At 38.0% G+C, this 26,576-nt stretch overlaps 1 protein-coding gene across 1 annotated transcript in view; it reads left to right on the top strand.

Moving 5' to 3' along the window:
- Window positions 1-26,576, top strand: part of LOC150098735 (doublecortin domain-containing protein 2-like) — a 138,773-nt gene that overhangs the window by 17,773 nt on the left and 94,424 nt on the right. Inside the window, exon 2 of the mRNA XM_090405739.1 lies at window positions 5,195-5,249. Coding sequence (XP_090261865.1) covers window positions 5,195-5,249 — 55 coding nt within the window. The remainder of the gene's footprint in view (window positions 1-5,194; window positions 5,250-26,576) is intronic.

A 26,576-nucleotide genomic window follows, 5' to 3' on the forward strand; every position in this document is an offset into this window, starting at 1 on the left:
ATTAATAATAGAGAAAAGAAGAGAATACAATTTAGAAACACATATTGCATTTATTGACTTTGAAAAAGCATTTGACAAAGTTAAAAGAAACATATTATTTAATATATTAAAAGAAAGACAAATACCAAATAATATCCTAAAAGCTATCACAAGTATATATGAAAATAATCAAATACAAATAAGATTAAATCACGAGCTATCATATACAAGAGAGATAAACCAAGGGGTCCGACAGGGATGTACCCTCTCAGCAACTCTTTTTTTAATATCTACTTAAATGAAATAATAATAAAATGGAATAAAAATTTACATCAAGGAATTAAACTTCCTCCTACAGTAAACTTAAACACTCTCCTCTTTGCCGCCGACCAAATAATAATTACAAATTCTGAAGATAACTTACAGAAAGCTATTTTAGATCTAAATGAGATATCCAAAGAATTATAGTATGATAATATCAACAGAAAAATCAAAAACTATGTCCTTTAAAGGACAAGATCCAGCAAGAACTAAAATAGTAATAGATAACAAGATCTTAGAACAGGTGAATTCATTTAACTACCTAGGATGTATGATCACATATGAAAATGAAAAAGATATAAACGTAAAAATTGCAAAATATTTAAAAATAACAGGTTTAATTAACTCTATGTTTAAATCAAACCTAGTTCAAAAACAAACCAGATTAAAAGTATACAATACATTAGCCCTACGTCTTAATGTATGGAAGTGAAATCTGGGCAAAAATAAATGAAGAAATTATGAAAGAATTAAACCAAGAACCAGTAATAGAAAAAATTTAAAAATATGAACATAAATGGATGGAACACGTTCAAAGAATGAAAACAAAAAGATTACCAAAACAAGCCTTAAAGTACAAGCCATTAGGAAAAAGAAAACCAGGACGTCCTCTTAAACGATTCAACGATGACTTCTAAGGCCGGAACAGGCCATGCTAGGCCAGGCCTAAATCCTTGATACGCATGATGATGATGATGATGATGAATGGTTCTATTGCATCATTTCTACAGGGAAGAAACTAGTTTCCTGGCTTCTTATATTTCCTCAATTTCTGCTGCGACGATCATAGTAAATATTCTCGTTACATTTCACCAGAAAGAGATAAGAAAAATCTTGTTGTGAACTGAACATCGAAAATCTCCTGGTTCTGATTTTATTTCTCCAACGGTTCTGTAGATTTATGTCCCAGAGTTGACTCCTCTTCTGTGTCATGTTTTTATTTTCGCCTATACCTTCTTCTGTCCTGCATTTCGGAAATTAGCCCATATTCAACCGATTCCATTTAAGACTAAATGAAAAATAGTTTTTCTCTAATTTTGTTTCAAGAACACAATAACTCAAATTTTAAAAAATATTAATATGCAAATTACTTTCTGCATTATTTTTCATTACAATAGTTTCATTTAAAAATGCATTAACCCCTCGAATAGGTGATAAATATATTAAACAAACATTAACATTTAAGAATAAACATATTATGATGTGCGTGAAATGAGTGTTGCATGATCTAACTGCTGTATTTAGATCTATCCAAGGTCACCTAGATTTGATATTGATCTTGTATAGTATGCAGTGCGTCTGCTCATTATTTTAGTTACCTGAAACTAGGGGGGAAAAAGGGGGACAAGTCATTACGACTTTGGTATGATCGATCTTGCTAAAAGTTGCGTGACTGTTACCATTACATCAAAATTTCAAGAGACAGACAGATAGACAGAGAGAGAGAGAGAGAGAGAGAGAGAGAGAGAGAGAGAGAGAGAGAGAGAGAGAGAGAGAGAGAGTACTGAAAAAGTGGAATAAAGTTTGTTCTCTCTTATCCCATTATGGTCTTTTTAACAACTGTAGCATAGCACTTGCCACGCCTTTCACTAATTAGAATAGATATTAAATTTTGAAGGTCATTTTTTAGTTTTTTTTTATTATTAAAATGGTTACTAAGTTAAATTTATATGCATAACTGTCATATCGGATTACTTTGTTTTTCTATTAGCTTATTTTATTTCATTCATCAGCCGCGCTTATGCGTCCTAAGGACCCACGATCTATCAAGTATCCTTGGCTTTCATAACCATAATTCCAATTCGATAACGTGGTTATGCTTATACAACATTTTTGTATATCAATTTGTGTGTGTGTGTGTGTGTGTGTGTGTGTGTGTGTGTGTGTGTGTGTGTGTGTGTGTGTGTGTGTGTGTGTGTGTGTGTGTGTGTGTGTGTGTGACACATATAGCAAAAAAACAGGTAAGACCTATATCAAAAGAAAGGATGACAGTTTCTGTAATGTTTTGAAGATAGTATATGGCGCAAGAGTTGTGAAGAATTTGATGTAATCCATTCTATAAAGTTTCTTTAATATAGGCACAGAACTTTTAGCATCTGACAGGGTGGGGGATCTGTCTATCTGAGTGCTGATACTGGCAATCATGATAGCTTGAGTTTTTTTTTTTTTTTTCAAACCGAAATATTACATTATGTAGAATGAGCTTGGTACATCAGTCTTGACAACGCCTGTCTTCTGTGATAGATACTGATGCAAAATTGGCTGTCTCGTCGTATAAACATAGACTTTCAGTAAAACGAAGATGAATTGTTCCATTGGAAGTACGTGTTATTAACATATTCAAGAAAGAAAGAAAATTGTTTGCTTCTCTATTAATAGTAAACTCGTTGAGGATGTATACATAATTCATTTTCTTTAATAACTGTAGTTAATCCGTTTTCGGAATGCAACTGAACTGCAAAAACTTCACATGGTAGAATGTGGGAATATAGAAATGAAGAACTAATTTTCCAAAAAGATCTACGAAATAAATACAGGAAAGATAGAAATTGTTCATGGCCCCTCCGAATTATTTTTTTAAATTAAACTAAATAAAGTAGCAGTATCTTCAGGAATAATCTTAGAAAACGAAATGTTTTTGGCATGTTGTCTTCCAAGGACGAATGCTGGTCTTGAAATTCACGCTTGCTCTTGTTATCATTCAGGAAGTGAGAGGTATGATTGAAGTTTGATTAGCGGAATAATGAATTCCTGACGCACATTTAATCATACAAATACAACATTTATTTTACAAATGATATTCTATCTTTTTCAATTTAACTACTTGAATATAAATTCTACCCTACAGTTCTTCTTTATGAACTGGTCAATAACATCGTCATAACAAGTTGGTTGTAACTTAATTTTCCCAAGCAACACGCACACTTGTAAAAGCTGGCTGAAGCTCACTGGCTAGAGCTACTTTGACTGCGTATGGCCTTGTGTTTAAGACGACGTGAAGGGAGCGGAAATGGCTATGCGCGCGCATGAAATCACAGTGCTGCAGCGAAGACCCGGAAGCTCCTACAACCGAGCAAGAAAGGTAGCTTTCACTAGACGAGCAAGCATCGGCCTTCGATACAACGCAAAGCTCAATTATTGCACCGCAAGCTTAAGACGACTTCTGTCTACAAAAATAAAACCCTAAATTTCTCAATTAATGAGCTTGCGCAGCAAGCATAGCAAACATGGATAATTCGCCCCTGTTGTCTTCCCTGATGATACCACATCAGAAATGTTGTACCATCTTTTTTCTTCTTGTTTTTTTCTCTTTTTTTCAGGTGATTTCAGACTTAATTGATCATCGGAAGAGGCAAGCAGGATATCCATACGAAATTCCAGTTTTCCCCTTGCGATTCAACAAAATCGACTGTAGAACACACGCGCGCGCCCGCGCCCGCGCGAATTCATCTGAATGAACACTAGTTAGAGCACCGCCAAGAGAATACACTTGGCATGCTCAGTGAAAGTGAAAAGTGGACACGAGAGCTTAGCGCCATAATGTTAGCCGTACCCTACAACAACAAAAAAGTATCCCCTACTCTCCTTTTGGAATGAAAATATGTGTAAGAATTTATTTATTTATAATGAACATGCTTCTAAATTTATATTCTGTAAGATGAATATTCATATATTCATTGCTATCAAATATCAACGTTTTAAATATTAATATTATTATTTTTTTTTTTTTCAGAAGCGTTTCTTTACTTTGTGTTTGCTCTATCACTTGAATGGGATTAACCGTTTCATTTTAACAAATAACTTTTATCGTAATTTTTGATTCTTCCTTAAAATCAATGATGATCAGAATTTTCAGTTTTAAGTGCGTACTTTTTGGCAATTACGAATGAGTGCTAAAGTGTAGTAAGGATATTTCGAGTATCAAGGATGACAATTCCACAATTAGTCTGCGTGACAATACGGTATCCATAAATGTGAGATAGCGGATCGATATCTCACATTTATGCATTTGGATGTGCACGCTGTGCTATGAAGACCGATGGATGTAATACATATCAACTTTTATAAACTTCATTTTTGAAAATGACATGGAGTTCATTTACTTTCTATCATAAACTTGCCTGTTAAGAATGCCTTACATGCAAAATCATCATCATAATAATTTTCATTACAAGCTTTGTAAATGGTAATGAAAACATCAAATGACAATAGAGTGTCATAGTATACAGTAGTAGCAATAGGTGCACTATTGCTTTCATATATTATGCGTTTGAGCCCAATTACCCAAGAAATATTCTTTTGAATAAAAAAAAAGAAGAACAAAATAGGGGATATTTTAGATCACGATAAAATGACTAATTTCAATAAAATTAATCTTTCAATAAAATGTTATCGAAACTCTCTAAGACGTATTCTTCAGATAGTCTCAGCATCGAAATAATCTCAACATCAATGAATAAATAAATTTAGCCTTTAATCTAAAATTAATATAAAATTTTATTTCAGTAACTAGTCATTTGGCATGCAATACCTATCTCATTCAGCTTTTTTTCTCATTTCGAAAGAATATTTCTGGGAATTTTAAGTTTAACTCAAACATAGGACATTTGAAAGCAATAATGCACATCTTGCATTGTTCTGAATCTGAAACATCGTAAGAAGAATCTTTCATGATGTTATTATTGCATAATGTCATGCTTTTCTTGCATACAAAGGGCAAAAAATGTTTTTGTAATCTTTTTTATTATAAAGTTGGGGTTTTAGGCATAAATTCCTATTAACACTTTGTAAAGAGTAATTCTAAGGTCTTTCAACCATTACTATCATATATTTATTCCTTATTTTAATATATTCCACTTTTATTTTATTATGTTTTTCGAAAATTAAATTTCAGATATTTTGATATTGGAAATAAACAGAGAAGGCCCGTGAGGAGATACGTCCCAAAGGTAAATACTTAATTATTCTACTTTAATGCCGCTTCACTTTGTAATTAAAACTAGATAATCCATGTGCAATTATTATTATTACAATATTCAGTTAACACAGTTCACAGTCAAAGAGTAACAAGAAACATGAAATAGAATAATGAAATCTCTGACTGTCAAATGGCAGTCAAAGATATGAACTTGAACATATTCCTCCCGCGATGAGTCTTCGGACTCCTTGGAGGCAGAGGCGTAGCTAGGGAAGGGCGGAGGGAGTGGTCCACCCCGGGCGACACTTTGAACCTTTTTGAACTTTCGCAGTTAATTCTAAAATACAGTCTCGAGAACTCATTTCCAAATATTGTAATACTACTGCGAATTTTCCTCACAATTGCTGTAAGTGTTGCTAGTTGTGAGAGGAGTTTTTCTAAATAAAATAGATTAAGAATTACTTACATTATTATGAAATAGACTTTGAAAATGTCATCGACGATTTTGCTAACAGAAAAGCAAGAAAATAACATTTTAGAATGTTGAAATTAAAGTTTTACTTCAAAAATAAATACAGTGTTTTAATTTATTTCCGTATAAATTAAAACACTGTGTTTTAATTTTAAAGTCCAATAATATCTTGGCATTTTCATTTTCAAAAACTTTTTCAACTGTGTATTCCCAAGGGATTTTGCAAGTTGGGAAACCATATTTCCTGCACAAGCTCCAGTATACAGCTTTTGCTACCCGATCATAACTTTCGTCTGTAGGGGAAATGTTGCTGCAAGAACTGATTAGATGTCTCTTCTTTATCTCTGCACAGTCGGCATTACAAAACTTTTCAATCATCGCCTTTATTGCATTCATTTGTAGTGCTTGTTCTTGAGCAACAAGTATCAGACCTTCTGTCGCTTTCTTGATGCTGCACTGTTAAAGCCATTTCCAAGTTAAGCGACTGTCAACTTTCCTTGTCATCTATGTATAACAAATGAGATATTTTCCCTGCTTGCTTTGATATTTCATATTCCAAGCTAGTTTTCTTTAGAATTAATGTGTTAGAAGAATCAGTGCTAGAACGAACAAGAGGTGATAGTGAGTCACCTTGAAAAATTCCTCTCTTGATATTCATTGTATCCAAGATGATCTCCAGATTATTATTATTATTATTATTATTATTTACGTGACGTCTCCAATGAATTCAAGGACGCATCGAGGGGGGGGGGGGGAAACACTACAAAACCCACACAAAGTTATACGTTTACCGTACAACTCTCTACTTATATTATCACTAGATACTACATAAATTCGCACTTTCGCACTACGTCATCTGCCAATCACTGATAGTATTTTTATATGTAATTGGATGTATTTCATTAGCCGATTTGCCTGCATGAGAGATAAAAATCTCGAGTTTCCGAGAGAGAGAGAGAGAGAGAGAAAATTGCTACAAGTATAATCGACCAATTCACTCTTAACTAATAAGTTCATCTAAAGATTCCTTTCTCGTCATTCGAAGGCTCATCATACTATGAGGACTCATAAATAAAATGAATACTCATGCCCATTTTAATTCTCCAAAGGAAATAGGGCGCTCTTTTAACTGTAACTTTTCGGAAATCGAAATCTGATAGCAATCGGATATTTGACCTCTTACCATGGTCAGGCCCAATTCAGTCTAGCATATTAGATTAGAAGTGGTAAAAACCGTACAAAACAAAATAAGAAAAAAGTCTGTCATTATTGACAAAAAAAAAAAAAAGAGAAGAGAAGAAGAAGCGATTTACAACCCCACAGCAGGCCTGCCGCTGAGGGAGAAATGTATTTTTGACTGAAGTAGCGTGTGTTCACGGGATCGATTAGCCTGCTTGCGGGATGAAAACCCCCAGAGAAACTGGGGAAAAACCCTACTGTACACGCCCAAGACCGGCTAACTTAGCTATGGCTGAGAAAGATATTTAAGCTCCTCACGTCGTCGACGGGAATTGAACCTATGACACTCCTTCCCTGGGCTGGGGGGTTTGGAAAGTTCTGATAAACATTTCTTATAAACAGAAAGAACCAAAATTAATTAATTTTATGCCTTCTTATATATCCTAGAAGAAAAAGAAGAAATTATTACAATTTAATGAAACATGGATGTTAAAGGGTTTTAAGATGTATTCTTTCTTGTAGGTATATCAATTGCTTTAATATCATTTCGGTTCAGAATTTTCCACACCTCGGTCGTGCATAATATTTATTTGTTTATACTCATTTATTTCTTTATATTGTTGTCCGCGCGTGAGGAACTTAAGAATCTTTCTTAGCCATAGCCAAGTTAGCCAATCTTGGGCATGTACAGCAGACTTTTTTTCCTCAGTTTATCTGGAGTTTTTCATCCCGCAGGCAGGTAAACCGGCCCGTGAACACACGCTGCTACAGTCAAAAATACATTTCCCCCTCAGTAGCAGGCTCGGCGACAGGCCGGCTGGAGGTTGGACTAACAAAAGTCGTATCTACTAACACGCGAACCTTGTAATGGAAACGGGGAAAAAACGCGCATAGCAAGTATTTCTTTATATTGTTGAATTGTGGTTGGTCGGTGGTTGTTTCTGATTTACAGCCGAAGAAACTAAGGCTATGAAGCCAGTGTATTATGTGTATAAATTGTGTATGCTCTTCTGGACGGTTTACTTATTTTGCAGAATGAAAAAAATCCAAGTTTAGGAAAGAAAAAACCAATTGTAGAACTTCTGTATGAACATTATCTAACCTTCAGTTGAAAAGCTCTTATAAAGATGGTTTCTTTTCGTCTTAGAGAGGATTTGGAGAATTAACAACACAAGTTTCTTTAATTATATATATATATATATATATATAAATTATATATATATATATAATTTTTGCAATCTAGCATGAAAAACTGGAAAACAACGTTGGTTCTAAATAGAGAAGAAATTGGAGAGGTAAACATAAAAAGGGGTATCTTTCAAGGAGACTCATTATCTCTTCTATTGTTTATATTGTCATTGATCCCCTTAACTAGAATTTTAAATAAAACTGCTGATGGTTATCAAACTGCGCAAAATAGTGCAAAGATATGATGAAAAGCCAAACGGCTATTTTTTCTGGCGAAGTTAATTAAATTAAGGGGATAAAAATTCCTTATTATTTTACAGACAGTATGCGAAACTATAAGATCGAAAACTACGATCTAAGAGTTTCATGCCGAAGAACTATCGACGAATCCAAGCGTAAGTGACCACCTGGTAGTACAACACCAAGGCAACTCGAAGCAAAGGTGGAGCAAGCTCCCTCGCTATCCTTGATATTTTCTCCTCCTAGGAGATGTAATACTGCTTTACATTATGAGGAAGGTCACTACCCAGACCGGTTTGAGGTCTAATCAGTGAGTAGGTAGACCTGGATGATTTTTGAGGTCTCATCAGTGAGTAGATAGAATGGGAGTTCATGTCTTTCATCATCGGCCTTTGGAGTATAAAGATTGCTGAGGGTCAGGAGGTAGTAATAGGGGAAGTTAAAGAAAGGTAGAGTAGGATAGTAGGAGGTAAAAAGAGGCCTCAGTCAACCTGATTAGCTGTGTAACCCAGAGGTTGTGGCTAAAAGGTCTGTAAAACATAATCTCCTTACACCTGTTCTAAAAAATAACTTAAAATTTACACTTCACTTTATACGAAAAAGATAACTTTAGGTTACATTAATCCGGGTGTCTGGAGACGTCATCTCGTAACACTTAAAAAAAAGAAAAACGTTTGTTAAAATTTGGAACTTAGATTATTCTTAAACTATGCCTTACAACTGAAAAAGAAAAAAAACTGCGATAGCGGGATCCGTATTGAGGTGGACTTTATCAACCAGAGAGCCGAGAGTTGGGGGAAGAACCCGGCCCGAGTGATGCAGCCCACAAGGAGCTGCACCGCCTCGACGTAAGCCTTCGCAGCCCGGGTTCTCAGGTCTACCCCCTCCTTAGTGAACTAGAGAAACCAACATGTTGTACAATAGAATTAAGTATTTAGTTGGTCTTGAAAGGAGGACAAGTTTTTAGTTTGCCCTTAACTCTTTTTTTGTTGTATTTTTCTGTAAGATTTGAGAAGCTACTGTTTTTTTCCGGCCATTTATTATTTGGTGAAGAGCTTTATACAGACTCCTTTCTGTTTCTTCGTTTAATTCAGGGATTCCTTTTAGCTGCGTTGGGTTTAGTTCACTTAATCTTTCTATATAGAGGTCTCCTCATTCGAAGCTTATGGTCTCAGGACCTGTGAGGAGTAAAGGTGCTCCTATTTTGTCTGTTGCCCTTTGGAGGATTACCTCGGAGTCTTCTGGGATTAAACGCATTAGAACTCTTTGGGCGTCCACGGCGGGGATGGATTCTTCCTCCGATTCCTCGGCTGAGGTAATATTGCCTTTTCTTGATTCCTCAGTCTCTTCTTGATTTTCTATTCTGATCTCCCTTTCTTCCTCTTCCTCAGAGTCAGATACTTCTTCTGTGCATCTGTTATCTGGCTTTGTTCTCTTCGTTTCTCCTTCTTCAGGGCTGATTAGTCTTTTTTCTGTATTGTTGCTGACTTCCATTTCTTCTACTTCTGTGATCTCTTCCGTCTCGATGCGAGTTTTCCTTGCGTTACGTTTCTTTTTTTTCTTTATTTTCCATTCTGAGTTTTTCGTGGTGGCGGCTTGATTTCCTGTTGTTACTGTCACGATAGTTGGGGGTTGGAGGACTGGAGAGACTTCCGGCTCCGTTGTTTTAGGCTCCTCTGCTGTTTTGCCTATAACTAGAATGTCGTCCTTTTTTTCGGGTTCAGGTTTATTTATTGGAGTGGTTGCTGGGGTTGGCGATATAGCACCTCCTATTGTGTCCTGTACTGCTTGTGTCCTGTTGGGACAAACGTCTACCTTGTGGGTTGTATTTCCACATTTCAGGCAAGGTGCCTCACACTAGGCTAGGGCATGTCCTGCCGCCATGCAGTTCCTGCATATGTTCTTGGGGCAGTCTGCCCCTAGGTGTTCGAGTGATCCGCACCGAAAACATTGCTTTCTTACACCAGGGTAGTTGACTACTACCCTGACAGAGCCTAGAAATACAAAGTTGGGGACCTCGGCCTTCATCTCCATAAGGAAAGTCACCTCGCCAGTCCTCCAGTCGGGGTAGTCAGCATCGCTGGTGATTTTGACGTCCCGTACGTCTCCCCATTTTGAGAAAACCTTTTTTATTATCTCACTCCCTTCCTCGAGATATTCTACAGGGAACCTTTCTATTCCTAGTGTCTTCAGTAGACTTCCTACTAGGAAGGGATAGATCATTTTCCCTTCACATTCTACACCTGCCATTAACTTATTCCTGGTTTCTATATCTTTCACCACTACCTGCTCCATAAGGGGTAAAACCAAATATCTTTTGTGCCCCTACTATGTTGGCGAGAGCTCTCGCTAAAGTCCTCGTCGGTACGTTGACGCCTGCCTCTATACGGAGAGTCTTCACTCGCGGCAGAAATGAAGTTATTTGGAAGAGAGAAAAATATCTCACTGGTAGATTGCGAGGTTGTTGTTTTTCAGTGAGTTCAGACGTGTTTATCAGCGCTCCTTGTAGTAGTACAGTGTGAAGTTAAGTTTTGTTTTTAATTGTTTTTAATGTTTAATTCAGAGTTATTTCAACACTGAAATTAAATAGTGATTATTTGATGCGCCACCAGCGTGCTCGAACATCAGAGCAGGTAAGACTTTTTCCTTTCAACTTCAAAAATATTTTCCAGGTTCTCTCCTGTTTCCCGCCCAGTACAACACTCGGTGGTTGAAGGGACAAGGCAGGTCCTTTCCCCCACTTCAAGTCTACATTATGGATTCACCATATGAAGATCTCTCCTTCAAGGAACTTCTCGCTATCTTTCGGCAAATAGGCAACATCTTGCACACAAAATGGCCAGGAAAGGTAGAAATTCACCAGATTATGGAGGTCGAGAATGAAGACCCTCGAACCTCCGAACTTTCTGCTCGCCCTACACATGACAGCGTCAATTCCTCCGCTACAGCTGACACAGACGATAATGATTACCAAGAAGTCAGCAGAAAGAAGAGGAAGAAAGAGTCTCTTGCTGCAGAACAAGAAATTGTCTCTCAAATGGACACATCAGCACAATCTAGTGCAAGCACTGAGACAACTATACCAATACAGCCCAAAGAGAGGATCCCACCAGTAGTACTGCGATCTAAAGAAAAGTGGTCGTTGCTTGCAGAGACGATGAAGAAAAGCAACATCAAGTTCTCGTCAGCCAAAAACACAGATGACGGAGTACGTATACAGCCTGAAGGAACAACGGACTACCGCCAGTTAACCAGACTTATGGACGATCATAAATTTCCATACCATACTTACCAACTTAAGAGTGAAAAGAACCTCAAGGTAGTGATCAGAGGTTTGGTAGAAGACATAACAACCGACGAAATAGCTACTGACCTCAGATTACAAGGCTTGGAGCCAGTCAAGATTTCGCGAATGTATCGCGCAGACAAGCGTCCCATGCCTCTGGTCTTAGTAGAGATCAGTAAAGACCAGAGGGAAATTTACGATCTTAAAATAGTCTGCAACTTGGTCATCAAGACCGAACCACTACGAAGAAAGGCATCGGCTGGTCAATGCCATCGCTGCCAAAAATTTGGGCATGCGCAAATGCTATGCAGAGCAGACTACAAATGTGTGAAGTGCGGTGGCAACCATCCCTCGCACACTTGCGTCAAGCCAAAGACCACACCTGCTAAATGTGCGAACTGCAGTGGCCCACACCCTGCAAACTACAGGGGTTACACTCTCCACCCATCCAACCTTCAAAAGCCTAGACAGGAATTAACTCAGCCCACTCAGAAAAATATTGTGAGATCCGTGCCTGAATTCCAAGGGCGGAAAGTTACACCAGACAAATCCTATGCTTCTGTGGTTTCCTCGAGTAACACTAAGGTACTCCCTACAACTAGCAGTCCAAATTCTTCAGCAATACTCGCTGCCTCACTTGGGGAGATGCTAATGGCCTTCAGCAAAACAAATCCAAGCCAGGCCGATACCAACAAATTCCTTCGGAATACTCAAGTCATCTTCTCCATGATTAATGACTAATCCGGCTTTAACATCAAATTCTATGCAGATAATATTCTGGAACGCAAACGGTCTCAACAGCAAAATTTTGGAATTACAGGAGCTTACAGATCATTTACAAATTGATATTCTCCTCATTAACGAAACACACCTACGTCCCTGCGATAATCCCAAACTCAGAAACTACTCGTTACTAAGAAATGACAGACTTAATGCCAGAGGTGGAGGCACTGCCATCTTTGTCAGAAAAAACATTCGCTATAATGAGACTAAGAAGATTACTACATCTAACCTCGAGGAGACGGGCATAGAAATTCTTACCAACAATGCAGGCAGCTTAAAGATTTTTTCTGTATACAACCCCCCTGGCAAACCTCTACTCCCCTCTGATCTCTCTCAGCTACTAGATACAAATGAAGCAGTAATTGTAGCTGGAGACCTCAATTCCAAGCATCCTTTATGGAACAGCAAAAGCTTTAATAACAACGGAATGATCCTCTATAACTTTTCCTTGAAGAGAAATATCGTTATTGCAGGCCCGATTGAGCCAACACACTACGGAGCGATCGGCAGACCTGATGTTTTAGATATTGCTATTTTTAACAATATTTCTCATCATTTCCGACTTCAAGTGATTGACGAGCTAAGCTCAGATCACAATCCAGTACTCTTAAGTTTAGGGGAGGAGCCTGAGCTCATTCCCAGCCATTCCCACACAAACTTTGCAAAATTCAAGATTAAAATGAACACTATCATAGACTCAGTACCGACTATTTCCACCCGTGAAGAAATTGACGCGGCAGTCAACAATCTTGAATCTAAAATACAGGCTGGCTTATCCGCAGCTTGCTCTACTTCTACCCCAGCTCAAGTCAACCTACTTCCTGCAGAAATCCTTGCTCTGATAAGGAATAAAAACAGGCTCAGACGCCGCTATACAACACGCTATCTCCGCAAGACCGTCGAGAACTAAACAGAGCGTCCAACCTAGTCCGTTACGCTTTAAAAGATCACAGAAACCAGCAATGGGAAAGAAAACTCTGTTCTCTCAAAACTGAAGATAATTCTCTGTGGAAGTTGACTAAAGCTCTCCGTACAGATCGCTCTAACATCCAGCCCATTCACGGAGAAAGAGGCCTTGTTTACAGAGATAACGAAAAAGCGGAAGCGCTCGTTCAAGCCCTGCAACTTCAGTGCCGTCCTAATTATGCACAAGCGGATCTAGTCTTCATAGAAAAGATACATCGTAGGGTACGTTCTGTACTTCGGCGATCTTGTAGCTGTGAAAATATCTGCCCCACCTCACCTAAAGAGGTCTATTCAATTATTAGGAAGCTTAAAAACAAAAAAGCCCCTGGCCCGGACGAAATTACCAACAAAACAATTAAAGCCCTCCCACACAAAGCTGTCATGCATTTAGTAGCGATTATCAATGCAATTCTGAGAATTCATTATTTCCCCTCAAGATGGAAACAAGCCGATATTTTCCTTATTCTCAAGCCTGGTAAAGCGCCTCAGATGCCACAGAGCTATAGACCCATCAGTCTTCTATCATGCCTAGGAAAAATAGCAGAAAGAGTCATTCTCAACCGACTTAATGAGGAGGTGAATAAAAATCACATAATTCCGAAAGAACAATTTGGCTTCCGTACTGGACATAGCACTACACAGCAAATTCACAGACTGACTGAGTTCATCACTACAGGCTTTAACTGGAAACAGCACACAGGAGCTATCTTTCTTGATGTTGCAAAAGCTTTCGATACTGTATGGCACAAAGGTCTCATCTACAAATTAATTGCAGCCAACATCCCTCTTTATCTTACCAAAATTATTAACTCCTTTCTACAGGACCGTAAAATTCAGGTTAAGTTGCGTGGAATTAGATCATCACTGAAAAAAATCACTGCTGGTGTCCCTCAAGGTTCGCTGCTCTCACCGCTTCTTTTTAACATCTTTGTTTCTGATGTTCCTAGCACATCACTAACCACTATAGCTAGTTATGCAGATGATATGGCTATTCTCAGCAGATCTCTCAGGCCTAATATAGCTACTCAGCGATTACAAACTGCAGCAACAAATTTAGAAGACTGGTTCAAAAAATGGAGAATATCTGTAAATGCCGATAAAAGCACTGCCATTCTTTTCACAAGAAGACAAGCATCTCATGTTGGAGAAGTTAAACTTTTTAACACAGCCATCCCATGGAGATCTAGCACCAAATATCTAGGCATTCAACTTGATAACCGTTTAAACTTTAACTCCCACATAGTTTACGCATGCAAAAAAGCAAACTCTGCAATAGTACAACTCTATTCTCTGCTCAATAGAAGAAGCCAAGTCAGTACTGATAACAAACTACGGATCTACAAAACAATTATCAGACCATCGTTAACTTACGGATCGCCGGCCTGGAGTCACACTTCCGCCACTAACATCCAAAAGCTACAAGTTATACAAAACAAGTGCCTCCGTATGATCTTCAACGCTCCGTGGTTTGTAAGAAATACTCTCTTACATCGAGATGCCGATATTCCAGATATTTCCACTTTCCTCCATAACAGTGCTGCTGCTTATTTTGCCAAAGCAGCTGTTCATCCAAATCAACTCATTCAAGAGTCATCTAATTATGACGAACACGATAGGTGGAAACATAAGCGCCCGAAAGCTGCTTTGCTTATCGATTCTGGTACCTCCGTACAACCCTAAATAGGGTGAGCCAGGTGCTCGCTAACACTTAATACAAGACTATTCCATACCGATTAAGGGATAGAAGTCCAAGGGACTGTAATCCATCAAGCCATATCAGGTTATCAGGTTATCAAAATATCTCACTATGAATTAAGTTCCGAAAAAGTGGATAGACCTTTAAACCAGGGTCAAGCGTTCCCAGTTTGCAGAAATCTCCTGCTACACTACGTAGAGGCGAAAGACTACAAGCAGGCCCAAGGCAAAAAGAAAGGACAAAAAATAACTAAAAAAAATTTCTCACCAAGGCTGGAAGCTTCTGGCAGCAGGACTGGAACATGCAGCTCTCTTTCAGATTCGCTGGACCGGGCACTCCTCACAAACTGGATCTCATCAGTAGGTAGACCTGGATGATATCAAAGTTTAAGTGAAAAGAACTTACATACCTTCACTATACGAATGCCAGAAAGGTGTGCCCATATATTATAACTATATTATAACTAAGATGAAAAGCCAAACGGCTATTTTTTCTGGCGAAGTTAATTAAATTAAGGGGATAAAAATCTTATTATTTTACAGTCAGTATGCAAAACTCTAAGATCTAAAACTACGATCTAAGATTTTCATGTCAAAGAACTATCGGCGAATCGAAGCGTAAGTGACCACCTGGTAGTACAACACCAAGGCAACTCGAAGCAAAGGTGGAGCAAGATCCCACGTCGTCACTTACGCTTGGATTCGCCGATAGTTCTTCGGCATGAAACTCTTAGATCGTAGTTTTCGATCTTAGAGTTTCGCATACTGGCTGTAAAATAATAAGGGGATTTCTATCCCCTTAATTTAATTAGTGCAAAGATATCTCACCTTTTATACATGGACGATCTGAAGTTGTATGCAAAATCAGAGAATGAACTCGGATCATTTCTTAACATTGTGCACATATTCAGTCAAGATATATCAATGGATTTTGGCTTAGACAAATGTGTAATTGCTGAAATAACAAGAGGAAGGTTTGAAGATTTGAACGAAATCGAGCTACTCAGTGGTTAAATAATCAAGGCAATAAAATTCGAAGAGAGCTACAAATATTTGGGAATTTTAGAAGCATCACAAATTCTGCATAATAAGATCAAAGAAAGAACTAGAGCAGAATACATAAGACGATTAAGAAAACTCCTTAAGTCAATGCTTAATGCTGAAAATTTGATAAAAGCATTTAATACCTGGGCCATACCTGTTCTGAGATATTCGGCAGGCATTGTTGAATAGACCCAGTTAGAGATGGAAGATTTAGACCGAAAAACTCGAAAATTAATGACAATGCACCATGCCCTCAATCCTCGCAGTGACATTGATAGGCTATATCTATCACGCAAAAAAAGGAGGTAGAGGATTATTACAAGTGAAGCAAGTTATTGAATGCCAGAAAAACGAAATGTAAATGATTATCTGCAGCAAACAACGGAAAAATTTGTAATTGAGGTAAGGAAAGAGGGGTTATTTAAACCCATGGAGACAAAACTGGAATATAAAACCAACCAAGTAAAAGTGAGAACTGAAAGATGGAAAAATAAGGCATTGCATGAAAAATACCTTCACAGCATAGAGAACAGCGCTGACACAACTTGACCTGGCAATGGTTGAGAAATGGAACACGAAAAAAAGAAACAGAATCGGTAATTTTTGCAGCACAAGAACAGGCCATTAAAACCAACGTTACGAAGGCGAAAATACAAAAAAAATTAAGAAGACAGTAAATGTAGATTGTGCAAAGAAAAGGAAGAAACGGTAGACCACAGTATAGGTGGATGGCAGCAAAATTGCACAAATTGAGTACCGTAAAAGGCATGATAACGTAGCTAAGATAATCCACTGGCATTTATGTAAAAAGTATGGGTTTGAAGTATCTAAAAACTACTGGAAGCATAAAGTTCACCAGAAAGTGGTCGAGAATGAAAAAGCTAAAATACCCTGGGATATCAAAATCCAGACTGACAAAAGCTTGGAATGTAACACACCCGATATCACAGTAGTTGAAAAAAGTGAAAACAAGGGTGTTAAGTTTATCGAAATATCAGTACCAGGAGATAATCGGATTGACGACAAAGAAAATGAAAAAATTACAAAGTATCGCGATTTTCAAATCAATAAACAATATATATATACTGTATGTACTGACTTCTAGTGTCGACTCAGAAATGGGATATGTTCATGCATCTTATATACTGACTGAGATCCGAAAATTAGAATAAATAATGAAATTTATTAAAATACGCAACATGTTTCATCGGGGTGACCGACTTCTTCAGGCGTGATAGAACATACAAAGTCAATAAAAAACACTGTAAAGAAACACTGAGTCACTATAAAACCATAAATTATAAAATCAACTATAAACTACAGTTATTTTGAAATGGAGCTACAATCCGTGTTAAAGTTCCATTGCTAGAAACCTGTGCGCGTGTGATTTCACGAGTGTGCCAATATCTGACAGCAGAGCTAAAGGAGTCAGGCAAATTATAGCTGAGGTTACTATTTAAATGAAGAGGGTCCATGACAATCTCTTTAGACTCGATTATGCGGCATTCTACCTCGTCATGGCATATGTGCAGGTTTGAAGTTATTGTCCAGTTTATCTCATGTTGGCGGACTTGATTATTTGTGTTAACTGAAAACAGGACATGGCTTGAGAGGGCACTAGCTCTAGTTCTTTTGTAAGCGATGTCTCTTTGGTGTTCCTCGAGATGTAGAAGGATGGACTTTTCCGTTTGGCCATAGTATGGTTTCCCTCGGTCACATGTGATTTTGTACACACCTGGGAATTATAGATGGTTGTGAGCTTGTCTATGATTGCTTAAACTTGATCTTAGTTTGGGAAGAGTAGAGAAGTACGTTTTTATGTCAAACTTTCTTAAAATTCTACTCAGTTTCTTGGAGAGCGTGCTGATATATGGCAAGGATATATAGCCTTTGGGATCGTCCTGTATTTCTACGTTGTTTTGTTGACGGTCATTCTGCGTTACTATGTTGTTTTGTTGACGGTGGTATAGTTGTTTATTGATAATTTTTGAAGAGTAGCCATTGTTTTTGAAGGGCCTTTTAAGATGTTGTAGCGCATTTTTTAGTTCCTCTTCATCTGACAGTAGATCTAGCGCGATGCGCTAGAGTTGAGATGATACCCATCTTCTGTGCTGGATAGTGATGTGAGAACGCATGCAGGTATCTGTCTGTGTGTGTATGTTTTCTAAAGATGGAGATTTTTATGGACTCAGGTGTTTTAGTAAGTTTAACGTTCAGGAAACATAAAGATCCATTTTATTCCGTCCCCATGGTTAATTTGAATGAAGTCTTTTCGCATTACATAGTCTCTTGGATTCTTCCATAGGACAGGAAGGAAATGCGTTTCGCTTTTCAGATAATTTTGTAGACATGATGATATCGAATTTTTCTGATTTCTCTTCTTAGGAGGTTTATTTGCCAAACTATTTCCTACTGTATGGCAAATACAATAGGAAATATACCAAGTTGACAGTGATAATCTTAATAACACCAAAAAAAAAAAAAAACTTAGACATGCTAAAGGGCAGTCAAAAGGTAGAAATAAGTATTTTGGGCATTAAAAGAGTATAGATTAAAAATGCAAACATTGGAGACCATAAAATTCTGGACACCAAGTGATATCCAGAATCTCACAGTGTGGGACTTGGCTCACAGGCTAGCATGGAGGATGAGAAAACTGCATGTACTACAGTTAAATTTCAATTGTGTGCGTGTGTGTGTGTGTGTGTGAGAGAGAGAGAGAGAGAGAGAGATGAAATCACATGGTTACTCCCGGTTTGATGAGAAACACTTGTGTGATATGAAAATGACTGATGACATCTAAGGCTACCTGCTGTTTTGGGTCTGTATGGCTAAAGCAGAAACATTATCAGTTTAGGTTGCTTAATTCTGTTCGGAAGTAATTATCTGTTAACTTAATAATTCTAAAACATATAATTAACATTAATTAAAGAAGTTGGTGTATTCTTTTAATGATACGAACATGGCCATGTTGCCACCAATTGGTGAGAGTGATCATGAGGTCATGACTTCGGAGGTGGCCAAAGGAGTGGAATTTACAATTAAGACAGGGTACATGTGGAATTACCAGACTGGTAAGTATGACAAGCTTAGGAGTGTGCTTGGCTCAGTGCCATGGCATGTAAAACTGCAAGGACTGGATGTTGATAGTGCATGGGAGGTGGTTAAGAAGTGTTTGCAGGAGGTAATGGTTGACTGTATACCAAGAGTCCGAATAATAAATCAAGTAGGGGTTAAATGGATGAATAACACTATTAAGCTTGAGCTGCAAAAAAATAAACAATTGTGCAGGGAATTTAAGGAGAAAGGTGACCAGCAGGTGCAGGAACAATATAAAGCTCAGGCCAGAATGGTAACAAGGGTGGTAAGAAAAGCAAAAGCGGATTATGAAAGAAAATTGGCCATGCAGGCTAAAGAGAATCCCAAACAGTTTTTTCAATATGTTGCAAGTAAAAGGAAAAATGTTCATGGCAGAATGATTTTAAAAAATGCTGAGGGTAGGGAGGTAACCGAGTCAGTCGATATAGTGGAATTACTGGGTGAGCTGCAAGAGTATATCATCCAGGTGGTGACATTGCAGGAATGGAAGAACCAACAGCTTATACTGGAATTGTGATGAATGAAGTAGAGGTAGTCTATTACAAAACTCAATGTCAATACATCTGTGGGATTGGATAGTGTATACCAGCTCGTGTCATACGTGAAGCGGCTAAAGAATTGTCAGTGCCCTTGACCATTTTGTTTAATTTGAGCGTCGGGTCTGGGTCAGTCCCAAGGGGGTGAAAAGAGAGGAAAATAGTTCCGCTGCATAAAGGTGGGTCCAAGGCTGCTGTTGAAAATTACCGGCCAATCAGCATAACAGGAATCGTTATCAAGGTCTTGGAGAAAATAGTCAAGAGGAAACTACAAGATTGGATGGATGAAAATGGGATACTGTATCAGGGACAGCATGGTTTTGTGAAGGGTAGGTCATGCCTCAGTAACCTGCTCACGTATTATAACACAGTGACGGCTGAACTGGATAAGGGTAATGGATTTACAGTGATTCTACTGGACCTTGCTAAGGCCTTTGACAGGATACCACATGGAATTCTAATCAGTAAAATGCAGCATATGGGGATGGATATAGGGTTGGTGAGATGGATAGGAGGGTGGTTGACGGAGAGATATCAGAGAGTAGTTTATTCAGGAGTAGAGTCCAAAAGACGGCCTGTGACTAGTGGTGTGCCACAAGGATCTGTTCTTGGACTACTGCTGTTTAATTTGTTCATTAATGATATAGGAAAGGATCTGAGAGGAACAGTTCATTTGTTCATGGATGATGCAAGGTTGGGTAGGGCAATAGTGAATGCAGATGATGTCAAAATTTTGCAGGATAATTTGGATAGATTGGAGGTCTGGGCTAAGGAGAATGAATGTCAATTTAATGTGGCAAAATGTAAGGTTATACATTTTGGGGTGAAAAGATTAGCAGCAGTTTACTACATTGGTGGAACTGTACTCCAGGAAATTGATGAGGCAAGAGATTTAGGAGTGTTGGTGGATAAGGAGTTGAAGTTTAGGGGGCACATTGCAAAAGTGGCCAAATCAGCTCATCAACTTGGTTGCTGAAGAATACATTGACGAGCAGAGACAAGCATGTTATTGTTCCCCTGTATCAAGCCTGGATAAGACCCCATCTCAACTACTGTGCCCAGATTTGGTCACCTAGGTTCTTGATGGAGAGGTTGAGATGATCCAGATTCGAGTGACCAAGATGATAGCAGGTCTGTGGAATGAACCTTATGAGAACAGGTTGAGGATTTGTGGGTTGCAGAGATATGATTGAGACATTCAAATTACTGAAGGGTTTTTATAAAATTAATTCAGAAGATATTTTTGGGAACAGGGCTGGTTGTGGGGGGACTGGGGAGACATCCATAGAGGCTGGGCAGGAGTGTGGTTAGTAAGGGTGTTAGAGCTGGGTTCTTTACTTTTAGAGTGGTGAATGAGTGGAATGGGCTGCCAGAGTCTGCGGTGGGTGCTGTGACAGTGAATGAGTTTAGGGCGAGGTATGATAGATACTGTGTGAATGTCAAATAGTTGTGTTGAACATGATTTGGGGCCTCCCTCGATGAGTCTAAGGACTCCCTGGAATTGCCCGTAATAATAATAATATATGAGGTTGGTCAATTGGTAGAGCCTCTACTACTAATAGCTCGCAAAAAGTTAAGCAGGTTTGAGTGAGGTTAGTAGTTAGAAGGGGATTCTAACTACTAACTATTTTGAGAGTTCAAAAGAGACACTCCACACACACAAAACACAGTGTGTGGAGTGCCTCTTTTGAACTCTCAAAATAAATTCCAGGTTCATTTGTCATAATAATGAATCATGTCACTGTATGGGAGTTTTTCATGACATGATGAGATTTGAATCCAAGTTTTTTTTAAATCAAAATTTTGCATGTTCTGGTTTCCTTTTATTTACACAGCTGCTGAATTGTTGAAAGTGTTCTGCTGTACTTCATTTCAGCTACATTTTTATAGTTATTATATAATATTAATTAATTTTATGATTTTTTTTTTTTGTTTTACAGATCCATTTAATCATTAGAAAGGGCATCTCCCCTGCATAACATTCAGAGTGGAAAGTTTTTTCCCCCCTTGACATTTGAGAAAATCAAAATTTAAATTAAACTTTTCAATAAATTCTATTCTTGTTTAATCCTTTATCTGGGTATAAGCAAATAGTGAAAAAGTGTATCAAATCATTATTAAAATACTCTGGATTAGAGATAGTTGTAGAATGTTTATTGTAATTCAAATTAAATTTGCCACAAAGTATATTCTTGTTTAATCCTTGATCCAAGTATAATGTAAGCAAAAAAAAGTTTGCACATGAAGAATTTTCATAATTACGATATGAAGTATATAAGAATAATTTAAATTAAATTTGCCACAAAGTATATTCTTGTTTAATCCTTGATCCAAGTATAATGTAAGCAAAAAAAAGTTTGCACATGAAGAATTTTCATAATTACGATATGAAGTATATAAGAATATATATATATATATATATATATATATATATATGGATGCATTATACAAGAAATGATGCATACTTTGCATCACCTTAGTATTCCATGATGCAAAGCATGCACCAGTTTTTCTTTTCTTGTATAATGCATTATGGGAAGGGCTATTACCCAAACCATTGTTGAGGTACTGTGAAAGTGGGGAGGGGGGGGGATGCATCTCTAAAAACTCTGAATGATCTACAAAATCACTCTGAATCTCATTGGGTGACCCTAAATGATCACTACTAAACTCATCACTTCTGACCTGAATCACTCCAAGATAAGAAACTCAGTAGTGACTGTACTCAGTCACAGACAAAAATCCACCACCAAGCAGAGCTGCTCTACTTAGGGAGTAGAGCGAGCTCCTAAGACAAACATTATTAACCAGTCTTTAACTTGTATATGGGAAATATATGATTTCTGCATTACATCAACCTTGCTATCTCATCTGGGTCTGGTTCTCACCAATGACATTTATTAATGCTTGTCATTGGGTTTGCTTGCTTCCTGAGGAGTACAGAGGCTTTACTGTGGCAGGTTTTTGCTTGTTACTGGGTGGAACTACTGCTGAGTTTCCTATCTTGTGACAGACAAAAACCTGCCACTCAGTGAGATTTAGGATGATTTTGTAGATCAATCAGAGTTTTTGGAGAGTATCTCCACACTTAAATACACCTCAATAAAGGTTGAGTCAATCTGGTTGGCAGCTCTTCCCATAATGCATAGCATTAAGAGGAGTAGAAAGCATGCCTGCTTTGCATTACGGGATGCTAAGGCAATTATTGTTATTATTAACATCTGACCTCCATGGAGTCAGACTGATCGTGAGAAGTACATATTATTGCACACAATGCTCATCCAACCAACCATGCCTTAAACTGATTCAATCTGTCTACATTCACAACACACTCAGACAATGCATTCCACTCACCATGCAAAGAACCTACTCCTCGCTCCTCTGCTCACCCTCCTTATACAGTTTCCAGTGATTGTCTCTTGTTCTATCCCCTCTCTCCCATTCTATGAAATATCTCTTCCCTGTCAAACTGATAACTGAACTTGAACTTGAACTTAATTGGTTGATGGACTGAGTCCTTGACTCTTTATCCCTTCATCTGGATTTTAGATTGTGGGTGATGAGATTATTGTGGGTAATTTACCCGCTCATTGTGAGCATTGAGGCTGTATCAGCTTTCTCTTGCGATGGAGGATTTCGGTTTTTTATGTTTGAAACGATCTGAGGGCTTGTAGTCCGCTGCCTGTCGAACTAACTGATTTGGGTGATTATCCGTGATTGTGAAGAATTTCTCTGCAATGCTTGTCATGTAGGTCTTAATATCTGGAAGATTGGCTTCTTGATGTAATTGGGTGTTTCTGATGAACCATGGGGCATTAAATGCCATTCTTAGGCATTTATTCTGTATTATCTGAAGTCTGTTGATGTTGCTTTTAGTCGTGTGACCCCAGGTTGGAGAGGCATAAGTTAGTTGCGGTCTGATTACCGATTTGAAAAGTAAGATTTTGTTGCTTATGCTTAGGAAGCTGTTCCTGTTCAAAAGTGGATATAGCTGTGCTATAGTCTGACTTGCCTTAGTGGTAACACTATCCATATGTGACTTGAAGTTTAGACGTCTATCAAGATGAATTCCCAGATATTTGGTAGAATTGCGCCAAGGGATGATTTTACCAAACATTTGTATGCTTGTATTCGGTTCTGCCTTACGTCTGGTGAAAAGTACTGCAGAGCTTTTGTTTGGATTAATTGCGATACGCCACTTGGTGTACCAATCCTCCAATTCATTGACTGCTCTCTGCAGCTTGATTGTGGCCAGGTGTGGACGGAGGGATCTGGCTATAATGATTGTATCGTCGGCATACAGAGCGGTGATAGCTGGAGACAGTTTGGGGAGATCTGCCATGTATATGGAGAAGAGCAGGGGAGATAGTAGAGAGCCTTGAGGTACTCCGGCCGTGATTCTCCTCTCCGTGGATCTGATACCGTTGAGTTTTATTTTAAATTTTCTGTTGTGTAGATATGATTTGATAAGTAGCACTAGTGGCAATGGAATACCAACTTCGTGTAGTTTAAGTCAAACTGATAACAGCCCCTAACTAGCTTATATGTCTCAATCATATCCCTGCCTTCCTCCTCCTATTCACAAGACTTTGCAATTTACATTCTCTCAGTCTATTCTCATATTCCACATTCCAAAGACCACTGACCACCTTTGTGAATCTTCTCTGGATCCTTTCTAACATAATAATTCCATCCATTTCAATTTATACAACAGCTTGTCATGTGGCAATCTATCAAAAGCTTTTGCAAAATCTAAGTATATCACTGTATATGCATCTCCCAAATGCCTTGTCCAAGGCATTTGTCACCTTGTTGTAGTACATGAGTTAGTAAAACATGATCTCCCTTTAACAAACCCATGCTGATAACCACAGAGAATATAGTCATTTCTACTTCTCATCAATCTCTCTCTCTAGTACCGTCACAACTCCAGATATACAGATTGGCTTATAATTTGTAGTCACAGCCTAGCCTCATCGCCAACGTGATGCAGTGGAACAATTTTAACTTCTTTCCACTCCCTTGGAAGCTGTGCTGTTGTAAGACTTATTAAACAGCCATGCCAATGCTACTGCCAATTCTCTGGAACTCTTAAGATGCATGTCATCAAATCCTATTACCTTATTGACATCAATCTCTCTCTAGTACCGTCACAACTCCAGATATACAGATTGGCCTATAATTTGTAGTCACAGCCTAGCCTCATCGCCAACGTGATGTTGGAAGCTGTGCTGTTGTAAGACTTATTAAACAGCCATGTCAATGCTACTGCCAATTCTCTGGAACCCTTAAGATGCATGGTAATATGTCATCAAATCCTATTACCTTATTGACATCAAGGTTATTTATTTCCTCAAATATCTCCTGCTCACTCACAATTAAGCCATCCTCTCCTAAGTTCCTCATGATTCAACCCTGATGAGAATGAAACATCCTTATAAATTGTTCACTGAATACCTCAACAATGTTTTCTGCAGCAGTTACTATTCTACCATTTAAATCCATTAACATTATCTTACTATAATCATTCTTCCTTCTACTTGCCACATATCTAAAAAACTCTAGGGTTTTTCTTTGTCTGAATTGCCAATTTCTTCTCATACTGCACTTTTGTTTTCCTTACTAACTAAGTCACTCTCCTGGCTTGTTCTTTATATTCTTCATGTCACTGATTATTACCATTATTCATCTCGTACTTCTTCCAGGGTACTTTCTTTTTCCAGATTTCATGCTTAAAAGCCACATTCATCCATTTTACACTACCTTATTCAGCCTTTTGGTCTTCGGAATACATTCACACACATTAATGCTGTTATGTATTTCTCTGTCAGTTCCCATGCAGCATTTATATCCTTACCACTCAACTCCTCATTCCATGTTATAGATTCAAGCTATCTCCTAAGCTTGTCATAAGCACCAGCCTTATAATTCTAGATATATCCTTCCTTCACAAAAGTCTGCATATGGCTAGCTACAACCCAGGTGATCACTTCATGATCACTCTCACCAACTGGAGGAAAGTGCGAAACCCCACTGACAGTTACATCCTCTGATGAAATGACCAGATCTAAAACTCTTGATACTCATGTGCTCTCCTTTACATGCTGCCTGAGATAGTTATCTCTCAAGAACTCTAGAAATTCATTTTCCTTATTCCCAAATGCTATCTCTTCATTCCAGTCTATACTGCCATAATTAAAATCACCAATAATAATTACCTTTCCTTTGTTCACTAATCCAAGTTGTTTATACATTTCTTCATCACCACTCTCCACATCCCTGGCCTAGAGCAACATCCAACTAAATATATCTTCCTGTCAACCTTCACTTTACACCACACTGCCTCATAACCATTGCCACTATCTCCCCCTCCTCCCCATCATGTCTACATTATGTGGACATAATTCCCATATCATCAGCAGCTTAGTATACTTGTGGGGCAGCTTTAAATTTGTCTTTATCGGCTTTTAAAAATAGCAGAAACTGTTCAAATTAATCATCAAAATGCATAATATCTATATCACTCTTATAGATCTTTTTAATTTTTGCACATAGCTCAGGGCCCCTGAAAGCCACCAGGTTTGACACCTGCTTGATTTGCCTTTGACTCCTCATATTCTTCATTTAATTTTTCATTTTCAATAACTGTTAAATCAAATCTTTCATTCTGACAATTTCACTGTCTGTCACTCCCTTAGTCTGCTTACCTCTTGTTCTGCTACACTTCCATTTCTTCATTTATACTTTCTTTTCCTAACTTTCACTTCTACATTCTTGCGTTCTTTCATTTATGCCATCTTTTATTTCTACAGTTTGTTTCGTATTCATTAACTCGTAGTCTAATAAAATATCACACTTATGGGGATCAAA

The sequence above is a fragment of the Typopeltis vanoorti genome, chromosome 15 (assembly GCF_054136105.1).
Source record: "Typopeltis vanoorti isolate ZY-2024b chromosome 15, IOZ_Tvanoo_1.0, whole genome shotgun sequence".
Taxonomy (NCBI): domain Eukaryota; kingdom Metazoa; phylum Arthropoda; class Arachnida; order Uropygi; family Thelyphonidae; genus Typopeltis; species Typopeltis vanoorti.